Raw genomic sequence first — 17,366 nt, 5'->3', positions numbered from 1 at the left:
AAAGAGATTCCTTACAGCTAGGAATAAAAATGGAATACAAAAACAACAAAATCTTCTAGCCTGTAGTTTGTAATTAAAAAGATATAAGTAAAAGCAAATGTTCCCATGCACATTCAAAGCATGTGGCAAAATCAAGAAAAACGCATTTAAAACAATTTAGGCACACATTAGCATCCAATTTCTATGATATATATTTAAAGCTAAAGACATTCTATCAAAATGTGAATATATAATTAAGTCGTGCTTAAAAAAAGTTCACTTAAACATGTAAATAATCAATAAAATTGGAAAATAATACTGACTACCATTACCAAAATAGGATTTCAATGAAGATAGAACTCAAAAAAGAATTATAGACATTCAAACATCTTTGCAACCCAATACTTACCCTTGAAAATACATTCTTAATTGATGATGATATATATATCTCTATCTGATCACGATCACTAATTGGCAAAGAATGTGTGGTCTGCGGGAAAAATGGTAAAAGAAACTTCTGATAAACAAAATTTACTGCCCGACCATAATATTTTTAACAAAATGATCTATCCAAATGGGAAAGATGTCATCAAACTGAATTACACACAGTTTCTGGTTCTTCCAGTAGAAGCCTCCTCGTAATCATTGCAACTGCTACAATCTTTTCCATCGTTGCTGAACCCTAAAACATATTTGAGAAGTTTTGCAACACAAGATATCAGAATTAATTGGTAAAAACTCAAAACAAAGCTTTGAAGAGAAAAGAAGAGGGGAAAGGACTTCAAGAATATTTTTATAAAAAAGAAAAGAAAAACAAGGAATAGAATGCAATCACGGGTTACAACAGTTAGTAATCAGTTAGAAAATCCAAATACATGATGAAATGATATATGTTGGAAACAGATGCGACACAATAAATTTCTCTTCCGTATATTAAATTCAATGTCCTTGATGGTTTAAACTGACCAGAATCCTCCAAGTGTTATTACAGAAACAACCAACAAATTCTGGTGGTTTAGTACTTCCACGAATACAGGCATGGATTTGAATTTTAAAAATAATATTGGCTCTGATTTGTGCACTTATTTCATTGCAATCAAGATCATAATACTCAAACACTTACTAAAAGGAGGATGAGGAATGCCACTAGAACAGAAAATTTCAGAAAAGAACGATAATACAAAATATTACTTCACAAAAGCTCTGTGGCAGTCAGACAAATGCTATAGAGAAACATCCAAGTATCTGATCCAGTAATACCTAACAACCTAACAGTTGAACAAACCTCATTGAAGTGCATATGGTAATCTCCAAGCTGCTTGTCAGTCCATCTCTGAATTGGTATTAAGAAAGACTGTAAGAAAGACATATCTCGTTCACTTTCAAACTTGGAACGCAAGCTTTTCAAGTGCAACCTCTCTTGTTGACCCCGTTGCTCCATCAGTGGTATTTTATTTAATTGCTCAAGTGCATGCAGCAAAACCCCGTGCTCCCTTGTGATAACATACTGTATCCCCATAATAAAGTAAAGTAATTTAACATTAAATTAGGATGATAGAAAGAGTCATGTCACATTATTCAACAAATATAAGCTAAGCAAATAGTACAGGAATCACAAAAGAAATAAAAACAAAAAATAAAACAGCCAAGGAACAACAAAAATTAAGCTAAATGGCATGTAGTCCACATATCCCAATGGGTGGGACTTTTACCAAGCAAGCTTAATCTTGATTACCAGCAAATTAAAGACTGCTTGTCTTGATGTAATGAAAGAGCCACAGGCGTATTAAAAATTAAAGAGGCAAACAACCAAGGCAAATAAATTAATAGCTTTTTCTAAATTTAAATGTTTAATAGAAATATAAAACAGCTAGTAAACATTCTGAAGTTAGATATTTTTCATATTTCTTTTTAAAGCTGTTGGAAAGAATGTATATACAGTAATCATTTTTATAGTTGTACAGGGACGTGTGTTGTAACAATAAGACCACTATCTAACTTCTCTTTGATAAAGTGTCTATCTATGTCTATGTTTGGTCTTGTCATGTTGAACTAGATTGTGAGCAATGTTGATGACTGAATTGTCACAAAAACAACTTCATAGGTAGCTCCATTTTAATTCTGAGGTCATCAAAATAATCTTCATCCATAGCCCTTCACATATGCCCTATGCCAAGCCTCTAAATTTAGCTTTTGCACTAGACCGAGCAACTACATTCTATTTCTTACTCTTCCAAGTCACCAAATTCCCCCCTAAGAACATGCAATATCCAAAAGTAGATCTTTTATCTGTGGCCCTACATAATTTGCATCAGTATAAATCACCATAAACATGGTGTCTCATCTTCTGAATAGCAATCCCTTCCTAGAATTGATTTCAAATACTAAGGGATTTTGTCAACTGCCCGCATATGCCTTACCTGGAGGTCATGCATGTACTGACTAACTACACTCACAGCATTAGCAATGTCTAGTCCAGTGTGTGATAGGTAAATTAGGTTTCCTTCCAATTTCTAATACTGAGACTTTTCCAATAGAGGACTTTCTTCCCTTCCAATTTTTTGATTTTGTTCAATTAGAACTCCTAAGGTCCTACATCCCAACTTTCTTGTTTCATTAAGAAGATCAAGGACATATTTTCTTTGAGAGATGAATATGCTCTTCTTGGAATAAGCAACTTCAATTCCCAATAAATACTTCAACTTCCTCAAGTCTTTCATCTCAAATTGTGTTGCTAGCTTCTTTTTCAGGGTCAATTTTTCTTCCCAACATTGCCTACAAAAATCATGTCGGCTAGATATACTAAAAGTATTGTGAGATTTCCATTTGGGAAGTGTTTTATGAATATTGGGAAAAAACCCAAGTCCCACATCGATTAGAGATTAGGCAATTGAATAGTATATAAGTGGAAAGCAACCCTCACCTTACAAGCCGGTTTTGTAGGGTTGAGTTAGGCTTAACCCACTATTCTAACATGGTATCAGAGCCATTTAGATCCACTTTAAAAATGGGCCACCCACCAGTGATGCATGTCTCATAGGCATGAGGGGGTGTATTGGGAAAAACCCAAGTCCCGCCAATCCTAGATCATTAAAAAAGGGCCACCCACCATTTATCCACGTACCAAGCCCAATAGTGCTGGACGTGAGAGGGTGTATTGGGAAAAAACCCAAGTCCCACATCGATTAGAGATTAGGCAATTGAATAGTATATAAGTGGAAAGCAACCCTCACCTTACAAGCCGGTTTTGTAGGGTTGAGTTAGGCTTAATCCACTATTCTAACAATGAACAAAGTATGATCACCTTGGTTCTATTTGTATCCCAAGGAAGTCTTTGTCTAGGTAAATCCCCCAAACCATACTCGAGGTGACTATTTGAGTCCATACAAGGCCTTTCATAATCTACATACTTTGTTTTCTCCATCTTAAACTCCAAGTCCTGGGAGAATTTCCATGTAAACTTCTTCTAAATCTCCATACAAGAAGGCATTTTTTACATCAAATTGTTGTAAGTCCCAACCAAACTGAGTTGCCAGAGAAAGTATAACCTACACTGTATTTATCTTTGCCACTGATGCAAACATCTCCTCATAATCTATCCCTTAAGTTTGGGTATACCCCTTTGCTACCAATCTTGCTTTGTATCTATCTACTGTCCCATCAACTTTGTGCTTCATTTTGAATATCTATTTGCACCCTACAACTTTCTTGTCTTTAGGTCCATCTACAATCTCTCACATTGAGTTTTTGTCCAATGCCTTCATTTCTTCTTTCACAGCTAGAATCCAGTGCTCTTCTCTTATAACCTCCTTGATTGAAGTTGGGATATCTATTGAATCAATTGCAGGAATGAAACTTTGATGTTAGGCAAACAAATGGTCAATACAGACATATTATAAAATAGGACATTTAACACAAGTTTTTTTTTTTCCTTTTCCTCAAAGAAATAGGAATATCATCAACACTTACATCCTCCAAATTACAAGGACCACTCACCTTTAGGTCAAACGATTCCTCTTGTTGTGGAACCAACATGAGTTTTCTCTTCCTTTGATATTTTATGCTAAAGAATTTATCTTCATTTTGGACATCCAATAGAGACAAAAATGGTAATAACTCTAAGCAAGACTTGTCTTTGGGTTCTAAAATTCTCTCCCCCTAAAGCCGAGGAGACAAAGAAGGACTCAATTTCATGGAAAGTGACATCCATGGAAACAAATTATTAACGAATCTGGGGATGATAACATTTGTACCCCTTTTTATTTTACGAGTAACCAACAAAGACACATTTAATTGCCCTTGGATCTAATTTACCTCAATCTGGACAATGCAAATGAACAAAAGCAACACAGTCAAAAATATGATAGGATAAACTTGACATTAAAGGTGAAGAAGGAACCAATGACTGTAATGATTCAATAGGGCTTACACCATAAGGACTCAAGTGGGTAACTTGTTTATAATATAGGTGGTAGTTACGACAACTTCTCACCAGAAAGTGTTGGGAACAAAAATTTGGAAGAGTAAAGCTCTAGCAACTTCTAAGAGATGACGATTTTCCCTTTCTATAACCCCATTTTATTCGGGTGTATTAACACAGGTAAGTAAATGACAATACAATTATTAATGATAAATTTGGACAAATAATGATTCACATGAGGAGGCTTCCAACTACATGACTCAGGTCGTTATGATTGTCGACAATGGATGCTCCTTTCTGGCTAACAACTAACTCCAACAGCGGCAACAACTGTAATTTTGTGATTTTAGGGCAGCAGAAACAAAGCTCTCAAGATCGGGAGCTCTGATACCAAGTTGAAAGAGAAGATTCTATAACTTGTGTTACACTCATTACTTCTTATCTTACCCTATTATAAAGATACATTTGTCCCTAAATCAGGTAACTGTGAAATAAACAAAAATAAAGAAAACAAGGAAATATTACAAAATAATATCAAATCTCCTAAGATACTCCTATTTACAACAAAAAGAGTAGGGATTTTTAGTAAAATTTGCCCCTAATAAATACTATTATCTTGGAGAAAATGTTTTTCTTAATCTATAAGTGAAAACCTTAAACAAGTAATGAATGACACAAATTAATAGTATAAGAATACTAGTAGGGTTTGGTCGAAAGATAGACCAAAGACTCCTCGAATCCCTACCAAAGACTTTAAACAAGTACTTCAAGAACATAGTAGAAGATTATAGGCAGGGTTTGGTCGAGGGGTAAACCAAAGACTCCTCGGATCCCCACCGAGGACTATCCGCATAGGTACTTCAAGGATACAGTGAAAGTAGGAGTCAAAGGTAATCAAATGGTTATTCGGCTTGCCATGAGGGCCTGGGCCCAATCAAAATTAGTATAAATAATGACGTGTTGAGGTACTTTTAGATTGCATTTATTACAGCGTTAATTGTGTCATCCTAACTGATACCAAGTACTTACTTGAGCATTGGAGTGGCTTTTGCAAGTACACTCCCTTTCCCTCTTAGACAGGTAGAGCCAAAGACATTTACCCAAATTGAATAGGTAAGGTTGAAAATATTTACCCCATTCGGATAAGGCAGACTGAGGATGTCCACCTCTTCAGATAGGTAAAACCGAAGACAACAAGATAGGCATTAAGGAATGAAGACTTGAAGGACAAAGGATAGGAGCTTTAGGAATAAGGATAAAATTACCCTTGTACCCCTATGCAAGTACACTATTATCTTGGAGAAAATGTTTTCTTACTCTATAAGCAAAAACCTTAAACATCAATGAATATGCAATTGAGGGAGTAATAGGCAATTATCCTACAAGGTTAGATTAGGATCTAAAGCAATACACATTAAAGTGCTTATTTCAGTAGAGAAGCCCGAGAAAGAAAAATTAGGTGAAATGAAGCATTCTGTAATCTGTATATATGGAGAATCAAACATAAAAGAGAAACACAAAAAAAAGGCCACAAAGTGGTAATAGGCAATTAGTCCTACATGAGACAGACATACAATATCTTTCAGGGGTTTTACTTTTTTGTTTATTGTAATTACAAATAAGTTGAGGAAATTAACAATAGTACAGTATAGCACTCCAACTTTAAAATTGACAGTGATTCTTAAAAATAACACTAAAAGAAAATGTGATGACTATACCTGACGAAATAAAACCCATGCATAGCAAGTGTAATGGATTGTCTCCGTGACTCCCAAAACTCTCCAAGTCGACTTCAAAAGTTCAAGAATTTCCTCCACTTCCTAGAAATTAGGAGAGCCACAGATGACAAATCAGAATCCACAAAAGTGATATAATCTATTTGACTTAGTAGCTTCTCCAATAAAAGTTTCATTATAATCATTTCTTGATAAAATAGAATTTATTGTTAGCTGCAGATTGCAACTAAATACATGTTCCACAATTACCCCCTCTATTTCCTTTCCTTTCACATTAACAAAAATTATACACATCAATTGCACATCCCAGGTACTCAGGAGTCAGGAACCACAGACCACATCACAATTCACAAGTTAAAAACATAATATTCAGAAAATAAAATAACCAGAAAAATAGCTTAGCAATAATAACAATTTAAGGATGTAATTGTAATGGCTCAACTCGTGCTATAATGGTCTTGGAAAGTAAAAGACACCAACCTCTGTCAGCCTTCCTTCATCTAGCATGTCAAATACACTTAAAAGTAATTTCTCATAGAGTCTGACATTTAAGTGGTAACCATCTGCCCAGTGGCATATTTCACCAGTTAAGTCACCCCGAGCTGGCCTCTCAGCAAGTGGAATGGCAATCTCCCTTAGGGATCTCAAGCATTCTGTTCTTTGAAGTTCACCAGTTGAAGATTGGAGAAACTTAAAAAAAAAAAAACATAAAATAAGAAGAGTAAAATGAAACAAGATTATTAAAATCAAGTTAGCCACAGCCAATCAGGCATGATACAAAGGTAAGCTGCTTCTTATGACCTAATACTAGCGCTAACATAGTGTAAAATATGAACATCCAAAGGGAGAATCATCCACCTCAGCTTCTTCAATCTTGGCCAACAGAATTCTCAACTCATTTGTCTTGCGACCAGATTCACCAAATCCAACGGCAGGGTGATTAACAAGCCCTTCCTCTAAAACTTTTAACTGCACTGACACAAATATGGAAATGTTCAACAACAATAAAAGAAATTATTAGATACCAACATCCTCATCTTTCCATCAACAAATTTACAAGTAATAAAGTATATGTAGGAGAGCAGATAATATTCTATAAGGGATTTTACTACCTGCCTCTTTTGCCAACGTATAAAAGCCTTCTTATCAGAAAATTCTGATCGTGAAATACAGCAAAGCAACTCCAAAGGAACCAATAGAGTATCCATCCTTTTCCCCGCCTTTCCCACAAGAGCATTTAGCAACCCTTGTCTTGTTCTAATATCCATTGCCTCGGATATCTGCATCAAAAATGTACCAATAAATATGCAGAAAACATAAGCAAACACAAATTTAAGATTTTGTAGGTTTTCATGGTTTGCAAACATTAGCTGTCTCATTCCAGCTAAATAATAATAAGATTGCTAAAATATGTCATGTGTAGGGAATAAGTATTAACATAGTTTTCAGCGAAAAACAGTAGAAGTCCAAATAAAAAGAGTAGATCAGAAGGAGCGAGACATAGCAGTAACACTAGAGGTAGAGGGAGACCAAGAAAAGCTATATGCAAAACTATTAATAAGGATTTAGAGGTCAATGGTTCGTCCAAAGACATGATTCACAATTAGAGTATAGAATTTTACTCTGTATTTTCTCTAGTTTGTATTTTCTGTTTGTGTTAGTGACAGGTGTCACTGATATATGCTTTCTGTCAGTTAACTGTACTCTAATGTAGCTTCCTCTGTACACTTTAGCAACTATATAAATAGTTGCATCTCCTCTTGTACATTTCAGGAAAAGATTATCAATAATACATCATTCAAAATATTCATAATACAACATTAGGCGACATTTGGTCTATGTAGCCAACCCCACCCAGTTGAAAAAGGATTTGTCACTATATAGTTTTGGAGATCAATTTGTAGGCAAAGAGCTCACATTTAAGAGTACAAGTCCAGAATAAGGAAACTAAACAGAAAATATATTGAACTGATCACAGATTCAAAACCTATCAAATTCCAAAGAGCCTTAGCTAAAGCAACACAGTCCCTCAAGGGACTGAATCCCAATTAGTTCACTTCACCTCCACTTTAGCTACTAAAACTTAGACCTTCTTTAACCAACAACAAAACACAGGAAAAAAAAAAAAAAAAAAAAAAAAAAAGGAACAAAAAATAAATTGAGCTCTTATCGCCCTATTATAATTAATTTTCTGTATATACAATTGACAAGCCTCCAAAGTCCATCTCAACGGCAGCAATAACAACAACAAAGCCTTATCCCATTAGGTGAGGTCAGCTACATGAACCACACATCATTCAGCACAATTAAAAACCAAAGGTTTAGAAATGTTATTTTCCATGAGATCTCCCTTGATTACTCCCTCCAAATTCCTATTTAGTCTCCCTCTTCTCCTTTTCACAAGACTAAAACCATGCAATTTGTTCTTCTCATTGGTGCCTCTGGTGGCTTTCTTTGTATGTATCCAAACCACCTTAATTAGCTTTTATCATCTTTTCCTCAATCAGTGCCACACCAGTCTTCTATTACTCCCACCTTTCTCTCATGTTGTTCTTTTACATACCAACATTCATTACCATATAATATAGCCAAACATATAGCAATTAGATAAACTTGCCTGAGTTTGGTAGGGATTTTCAATCACAAATAAACCCCAACATCTTTTCCATTTTAGCCTTCCAGCTTGTATCCTGTGTGTGACATCCTCATTAATTTCTCCAGCATTTTGTATTATTGATCCCAAATATTTCAACTTAGAAATATCTGGCACGATTCTTCTCCCATTTTTACTTCCAAGTTATATACTTATATTCCTCTTGTCTCTTGCTAAAACTACAATGCATATACTTTGTCTTACTCCTACTTAAGCACTTAAGCAGAAAACCTTTGCTTCTAAAGTCTATCTCCAAAGTCCATCTCAATAAATGCAAAATTCAGCCTCTAAACCGCCAAAGCAAAAAGAGGAAGCCACAGTATCATAAAGGTTTTACTAAAATATGATATTCACTAGAGAAATCAGAGGCTGTCAAACATTATAAGAGTACACTACACTATGTTGCCAAAAAAAAAAAAAAAAAAAAACAATGGTACAAAAAATCAGTGGAAGGACCAATGGATTAAAGTAAGTAAATGGAATCTGAATCCCTATATAACCTCCATTTGAACACGCATAGTTTCCAACAAGCCAACTAATCCAGGAGCATTTTGAGACTGGGATACAACACTTCCACTTTTACTGCGCCCAAGCTTCCTAATCAAGCTGGATTTTTTTTCTTTCTTTTTTTCTTTTGATGGGACAATCAGACCCCTGATAAACAAGAAACAGATCAAAGTTTTCACATAAAGAACAGAATACACATAAACAAGGAAAAGACATCCCCTCGGAGCAAACATATATTGACAGCATACCCTGTGGCTCCGGCACAAGCCAAGAGGATCTCATATGCAGTTTCACGAAGATCATCATCTGAGATGCCTGGAATCAATAAAATCAAAAATTAGGAAAATTCATGATCCCTTCATTTTAAACCTTTCAATTCAAATTTGAGGCATAAATCATCCAAAAGTTATATTTTAGTATTTTTCTATAAAATAAGAAATCATTACAAGATATTGTGAAGGATGAGAAGTACAACAATGGAGGATAAGTAATCCTGCAAGAGCTACAAAACAAAACATACAGAACCATCATCTGAAAAGAGACCTCCAATCTCTATGGATATCTATAATAGAAACACCCCCCTAAAACAACCATGGGCTGACACCATATAGAAGCCAAGAAAACTACTTTGTGCCAAAAACTTATGAGAAAGAAGAATTTCCTGGTTAAGATGTGCTCTAGAGTGGTGAGCCATACAAAGGCAATCATAGAAATTTTGGACACCTTCGTTATACAGTGAAGAAATCAAAGATTTGGAGAGTTTGAGAGAAAGGATTGATAAACTATGATTTTACTATAAATTTCTGATTCTCTAAACTCAGAGATCAGTATTTAGATGATACAGCGAATTACAACAGAAACTACGAAAACTTGTAACAGAAGCTACAGCTAGCAATAAGAAACTAACACTGCCAAGCTGGCAACATCTAATACAATTACAATGTATTGTACAGAACAGAAAAGAAATAAGCCACAAAACTATATGTAATTTATATATTCCATCATACAGGTTTCCACCATAGCAATGGCTTCCATGACCCAGCAATCATCAAATGGTGACTTCATCACAAGATTCACCTAACAAGAATTGCTAAAACTGCTAGTTCATTCAATTTTCTTAATCATATACCTCCCTGTTTCCATGATATTCCACATATTTCAAATCAAATTACTATTCATCTGATAATATCAAGGCAGCTTTGGTGTTTTGAGGATTAAAGAACTTATCTAACAGATAAGTTTTCTAGAACAATCACCTGTGGAGAAAGAAGGCAATTTCACTGCAAGATCAGAAGCATCATTAAGAGTCCTTTTAGCCCTGAAGCCTTCAACCACCGCAACATCATCATCATCCTCAAAGTCATCAATGTCATCCACAGTTAGCTCCCTTTCTTGAGTAGAGTCAAAAGACTCCGATCTTGAGACATTAGAAACAATTGGGGATTGTGGAAAAACAGGAGGAGGGGTGGAAACAGAGACGGGAGGCACCACAGAAATAGGAACAGTCGGTGGTGGCCTCCGTGGAGGTGAACCAGAAGACTCGGGATCCGTGACCAAAAAAAATTCACCGACTGAACCTGTATCACTCTGTCAAAGCCCGGAGCATTTCAAATTCAAATATGATCCTCAGAAACAATTAAACAAAAGCTTTGAAAGAAATGTGGGAAAATCAAAACTTAGAAAGCATGTCATGTCAGTAAATAAATTAGCTCAAGAGTTTTAAAGATGCACCATATTCATTAGCAAGCATTATAAAAGGGCAGGGAAGGGTTAGCAGACCAGTCATAACATGTTTAAAAAGACCAAATGAAGCAATGACATCTAAATATAGTAAGAAACTAAGAATTATTTTAGAATAAAATTGTCATCTGAAGTGCAAATCCAAATCAGTAGTTCATTTATAATATTAATACTTAAATGGACATGCTTACACAAATATACAATTGAAAAAAATAAATCATGACATCAAAAAGAACATATCTTAACATACCATTTGGGGCAACCCAGTATGATCATGATAATCTCTAATTGCTTCTGAAAGTTCAAGCATTGTACCTGCATTGAAGGAATTTTCAATTCAGACAAGGAAAACAAAACCAAAAAGAGAAGGAACTCAACTCACTCTTGATAAGCAAGACAAAGGACCGAATTCAACTCACTCTTTTTCGCACAGTTGAGGACATAATCAACACTGACTTGATCTAGATCCACATCATCTAGTGTAACTGCACCAGGTGGCATTACAACTTTCTTGATTAAGCTCCCTGAAAGTATAAAATCAAGAAGCACTCTTCTGTCCCTCCTGTATCTCTGGAGAAGCTCTATGGCATTCTCTCTGAAATTCATCAAAACACCACAAGGGTCACGTGAGAACTCCACTTAGCACATGCTGGGTACTAGAAATCTAACAAGTAATGAGGGAACAAAAAGACACTTACTCTTCCATTGGTAATATATTAAACTTCAACCAACTTCAGATTGCGCTATTTCTGCAACACAAAGTGCTGAAAACAACTATAACACTGAAAGCTAAAAGATATTATGAAGAATACAAAACCAAAAGGTCAAAAATTATTGGTAAACTAAAATCATGCATTTACAGTGTAAATCAAGGTCATTCCAAAAACAAACAAAAAAACAAATGCAGAAAAAAAAATCCATATTAAACAAAGTATGAGATCAGATTCAACCCAGTTCAGATTGTCCAAGCATTTCACTAAAAAGCAAGTGAAAAACTATAAGTTTCAACTGAAAAACAAGGACCCAAGTTTAATTTTTCTGTGGGGTGGTAAAACACGTCACAAGAACCCATTTTGATATTGAAGCAGTAGTTACCCTTTCTTTTCACTCGAACCAAAGAGAGGGTTACCTGAATGGATCTTGAAAATGCGAAGAATGGAGAAGAGAGAATGAAGAAAAGTCAAAAGGGTATGAGAATTGGATGCGAAGATTGAAGCTTTTTGGTCGCTTGAGTTGAGCTGTGGTGACTCTTGTGACTGAAAGCAGAGCTATCTAAGCTGAACTGTAGTGCGAGAAGAAATCAGAAAAATTGAGTTTCAATTCTCAAATTTGGGAACGGATCCGGTCAAATAAAATTATAATTATTATAATTTTATTATATAATATAATATAATTATAGTTATTATATTAGTATATATCTTAATATTATGTTCTATTATTATATATTATTTTTTAGTTAGATTTAGAATAGAAGTTGAGCGGTGATATTTAACCATCTCTCTAAAGTGACCCAAGTAGTTTGAGTTGCTTTTTCAACATTTGAACTCTTTTTTTAACAAACCCATGAGTTAGGTTGGAGACTTCGGGAACGAGTATTTTCAAATTGCTAAACATGAAAATCACAAAACTTAAGTACAGGTTTTTATATATAATTGGTGTTATTTTTAATTAGAGATAAAACTTTATTTTTAATAATATATATGCATAAATATATTTTAATAAGATATCAAACACATCTAAAAAATTATACCTAAATTTTCTCAATATGATAACAGTAAAGTTGATGGTCTAAAATTTTACTTTTTTCTTTTCTTTATTTTTTCACAATTTCTCATTTGTCCTTCTATAGTTTCTTTTCCACCACCTCAACCACCTAACTACAAGCAACCACATATATGACACCACTTTGAAGAAATCTCCATAATTTTCATTATTCGCACCATTGTACTTTTTCATTGCCCACGCACTCCCAACATAACAATCTCTAGATCTATGATAATGATGTTGTGGTGAACGTTATGTCTAAGTTTACTTCTTTATTCTAGATCTGAAAATGATGCATGGTCACTATGATTTGCAGTAAGTCGCGAAGGGTTTTACAATGAGTTATTGTGAATTTTAAGAAGAGAGCTATGGTTGTCAATGGAGATTTTTGTATTAGGTTGTAGTGGTTAATGACATCATTAATGTTGTGAAGACATTGTGATTATTGTGTTTAGGGGGAGGAAGAGAGGCAGAATGAGAAGAGAGAGAAAGCATGGACAAAACAAAGAAGAGAAGAAAAAAATAAAATAAATCATAATCATTTAATTTTATATTATTTTATCTAACGAACCACATTTGTTTCCCACTGTGGGGGACATTTCCAACTCCCCCATACTAGCCTCAACCCTATTGTTTTGAGTCTTATAACAAAAAAAAAAAAAAAAAAAAAAAAAAAAAAAAAAAAGTCACGTACTTGTTTTGAAACATAGGTGAAGGCAAGCATGGGAAAAAGGTGGAAAGTCTCCCACCATGAAAGGTTTTTAATATCATTTGATATCCCTATTTTTGAATCTATAGTTTAGATCTTTTTTTTTTATTCTTTTCTCTTTTTCCCAATTTGTCACTATATAGTGTCCGTTTTCAACTTACCCAAAACAATGCCCTCTTCCTCTCTCTGCTGCCATCACTACCCCTCCCTCTCACCCAGTGTTCTAAATTATGGACCGTATCACGTATTGCGGCTGTAATTAGGGATGGTAAATAAATCCGTACCCGTGGGTAATACTCGAACCCGTCCCGACTTTGACAGGGAATACTCGCTTTGACCGGGTACGGGTACGGGTACGGGTAAAATCCGATAAAAAAAACCAGGTACGGGTACGGGGTCGGGTATATACTTACCCGCCCCGTCCTCGTCCCCGTCCTCGTCCCCATCCCCGTCCCCGGTTAAATACCCGTCCCGATTTTATTTTTTTAAAAAAATTAACATTTTAAATAGTTGTAAAATGTAAAGGCCACGAGGCTGCAAACACTTAGGTTAGGGTTTCAATTTTCTGATTCACAATCCAGTGTCCAACAAGCAGTTTTGACAGCGGAGACGCTGTCGCCGTTGCCGCCACAAGCGAGGTACTCTTCCTCAACCACGCCAAACGCTAGTCCACGGTAAATCCCCAACCCTCTCTCGTTCATGGTAAATCTCCAACCTATGATTCTCCGAGCGCGTTTTGGGATAATATGGTTTCTTCGCTGCAGGGTGGAAGTACGGTGGAGTGGTTTGGGTTCGTTGCAGCTTGCAGGGTGGATCGACGGTTTCTTCGCGACTGGTTTCACAAAGAATAAGCCAGGTTGGATGTTGTTCCTTGATTTTTTACAATTTAGGTAGTTTTCCTGTGTTTGAAGAGCCAAATGGGCAAATCGGGAATCAGGGGATTCATATTGTTGTTCTTTCTGTGGTTACTATTCACAGTTCCTGTTTTGATAGTGTTATAGTTGCAGCACCAAGCGTCGTTTTAAGGTATTTTTGTGTAATATTGTTTAATTTCATGTTTTTTGACAGAGCTTTTTTGGGATATAATAGCTTAGGTGTCATATGTTTTCCGATTTGTGTTTGTAATGTATGAAGTGATTGCTATGGTGTTTTCTTTTAGGATGAAACTTAGATGCAGTTATATAGGTACTGTCGGTGCTGGTGTTGATCTCTGATCAGAATTAATTTTTTTTTATCTAGGTAATATAATTAAATATTTAATGCAGACCATGGTAATATACATTTACGCAAAGTTTGTATAATCAAGGGTGGAACGACAATGCCATAATGGTATGGTCTTCCATGCAAAAGAAGTCATCTATGATAAACTCTCAAATTGAGACAAAGTAAAGTATTTTTAGTAGGGCCACTAACAAAAATCAAATTGATGATATAAAGATAAGTTAAAAAAAATTTAATTTTTTTTTTAAAAAAAAATATTTTTTTACGGGTACGGGTACGTGTATACCCGATACCCGACGGGGACGGGGATGGGACAAAATTTACATACCTGACGGGTATGGGGACGGGGACGGGTATGGGTTTCAGTCGCGGGGATGGGGACGGGTATCATGAAACCCGTACCCACCCCGCCCCGTTGCCATCCCTAGCTGTAATATTGTGGTTGCAGCCTTATCTGCAACGGCATCGTACCACAATTGCAGTGAGACCGAAAATCACACATTTTTTTGCAATGTAACGGTGTTGCATTCGCAACACAGTCGCAACACACCGCAATATATCTATAATACGATAAATTGATACTATAATTTTAAAATAAATTAAATTATTCATTAAAATAATAGAATATTTTTTAAAAAAAGAATTAAAATGTATAAATCCTTAAAAATAAAATATATATAGATAATTATAAATTTTTTATATTTAGTGAAAATAATTAATAATTTCACACCGCAACGATCGCAATCCGTATCGCAATACTTGCAATACCGCAATCGCAATAATCGCAACCGCAATAATCGCAACTGCGGCCGCAACCGCAATTTAAAACCATGCTCTCACCTTAACCTCCCTTTGTTATCATTGCTACCAAAGCATGTGGAGATGATAAGCTTCGTGGAGTGGCAAATATAAAGGGACACCTAGCAGCTTTATGCGGCAAAGCAGGATTTGACATTAGTTAAAATGGATATTATACATGAGTTGTAGGACTAATGTAGATGCAACAATGTAAAATATAAGTAAATTCTACATTGGTTATAATTTCTATATTGGTTAAATTTTAACCGATGTAGAAATATAAAAATTCAAATTCAAAGCCTCATATGAGAACCACTACCATGAATAACAAATCTCAGTAAACAACTTCTCCACTATGATGAGAAGGTTTTTTCTTCACGTCCTTATAGCAAACTCGATGTACAACTTCCATATCATGATAAGTAGTTTTTTCTTCACACCTTGAGAACAACAAAATACCCCACTTCCTTGTCGCTTCAATAGCACCAAAGCACTTCCCTCATTTTATTTTCAAAAAAACCCCATTCTGTTTTTTTTCCTTAATGCTCCAAAAGCCCCTCCCCCCTCCCCCTCCTTTCTTTATGTTTCCAAAGCCATCAACCCCCATTTTGGAAGCAAAACTGACAAAAGTAAACAGATCCATAGAAGAAGAAGAAAAGTATGAATAGCAAATGACCAATTAACAGCATACTTTATTAATGGATGGGTACCAATTTATATACAGCAAAAAGAATACCAGAATGCAGTAGTTATAACAAAATAAGAAAAATATCGGAATGCAGTAATTGAAACAGAATATTATCTAATCATAACAGAATACAAGATAATTAATTTGTTACTGTTGAGAGCCCCCCTCAAGCTGGGAATGTATATTCATCATTCCTAGCTTGGAACAAAAGCCTTGAAAGATGGATGGAGATAAAGCTTTAGTAAAAATATCTACGAGCTGCATGGAAGAGGAAATAGGCAGGATCTTTAGGAGGCCATTGTTAACTTTCTCACGGACAATATGACAATCTATTTCAATATAAAGAATAGCCGGCTGGACAAAAGGCACATGAATGTCTTGAAGAAGATAAGTGAGCCACTGGAGTTCACACGTTGTTGAAGCTAGAGCTCGATACTCAGCTTCAGAGGAGCTGTGAGAGACGGTAGATTGTTTCTTCGAGCGCCAAGAAATAAAAGAGTCGCCAAGGTAGATGGAAAAACCCGTGATTGAGCATCAAGAATCACTACATCTGGCCCAGTCAGAATCGCTGAATGCTTTGAGTTGAAGATTGCCAGTGGCAGAAAGAAAAACACCAGAACCTGGGGTGCCCTTGAGGTAACGGAGAACGCGAAATGTAGCTTGAGAGTGAGCAGTAGTAGGATTGGCCATGTATTGGCTTAATTGTTGAACAACATGGGATATATCTGGTCGCGTATTTGTTAGGTAGATAAGACGTCCAACTAAGCATCAATAGGAAGATGAAGATGAAGCAGATAAGGGGGTACCCGAGGTGGCATGTAGACGAGTAGAATAATCCATAGGAGTTGAAGTGGGACGAGAACCAAGCATACTGGAGTTAGAGAGCATATCTAATGTGTATTTTCGTTGATAGAGGTCAATGCCGCTACGGGACCGAGCAACTTCAATGCCAAGAAAGAACTTCAAATTGCCAAGGTCTTTTATTTTGAAAGTTTGATCAAGGAGATTTGTGATATGGCATATCTCATCAAGATTGTTCCCTGTTAAAACAATATCATCAACATAGACAAGAAAAGTTGTAGTTGTGTTACCACTGAAACGTAGGAAGAGAGAATGATCAGCGAAAGACTGTTTGTAGTCATGAGAAAGAA

General features: G+C 35.6%; 1 protein-coding gene across 3 annotated transcripts in view; it reads right to left on the bottom strand.

The window, feature by feature from the left end:
• The window catches only part of LOC109816788 (plant/protein (DUF810)), a 30,194-nt gene extending 17,816 nt beyond the window's left edge, over positions 1-12,378 (bottom strand). Inside the window, exons 1-14 of one of the 3 annotated variants that reach the window (XM_020381908.3) lie at positions 12,165-12,378; positions 11,734-11,817; positions 11,455-11,630; positions 11,286-11,350; positions 10,552-10,882; positions 9,544-9,610; positions 9,289-9,442; positions 7,248-7,415; positions 6,994-7,104; positions 6,616-6,825; positions 6,118-6,219; positions 1,265-1,486; positions 587-661; positions 389-469 (exon numbers count right to left, since the gene is read on the bottom strand). In XM_020381908.3, coding sequence (XP_020237497.1) covers positions 389-469; positions 587-661; positions 1,265-1,486; positions 6,118-6,219; positions 6,616-6,825; positions 6,994-7,104; positions 7,248-7,415; positions 9,289-9,442; positions 9,544-9,610; positions 10,552-10,882; positions 11,286-11,350; positions 11,455-11,630; positions 11,734-11,741 — 1,770 coding nt within the window. In that variant the 5' untranslated portion in view covers positions 11,742-11,817; positions 12,165-12,378. The remainder of the gene's footprint in view (positions 1-388; positions 470-586; positions 662-1,264; positions 1,487-6,117; positions 6,220-6,615; positions 6,826-6,993; positions 7,105-7,247; positions 7,416-9,288; positions 9,443-9,543; positions 9,611-10,551; positions 10,883-11,285; positions 11,351-11,454; positions 11,631-11,733; positions 11,818-12,164) is intronic. The other 2 variants (XM_020381910.3, XM_020381907.3) reach the window with 2 other exon arrangements.
• Positions 12,379-17,366: the final 4,988 nt, after the last annotated feature.

This window comes from Cajanus cajan, chromosome 8 (assembly GCF_000230855.2).
Source record: "Cajanus cajan strain Asha chromosome 8, NIPB_CcT2T_4, whole genome shotgun sequence".
NCBI lineage: Eukaryota > Viridiplantae > Streptophyta > Magnoliopsida > Fabales > Fabaceae > Cajanus > Cajanus cajan.
This window is presented reverse-complemented; position numbering and strand designations above follow the sequence as displayed.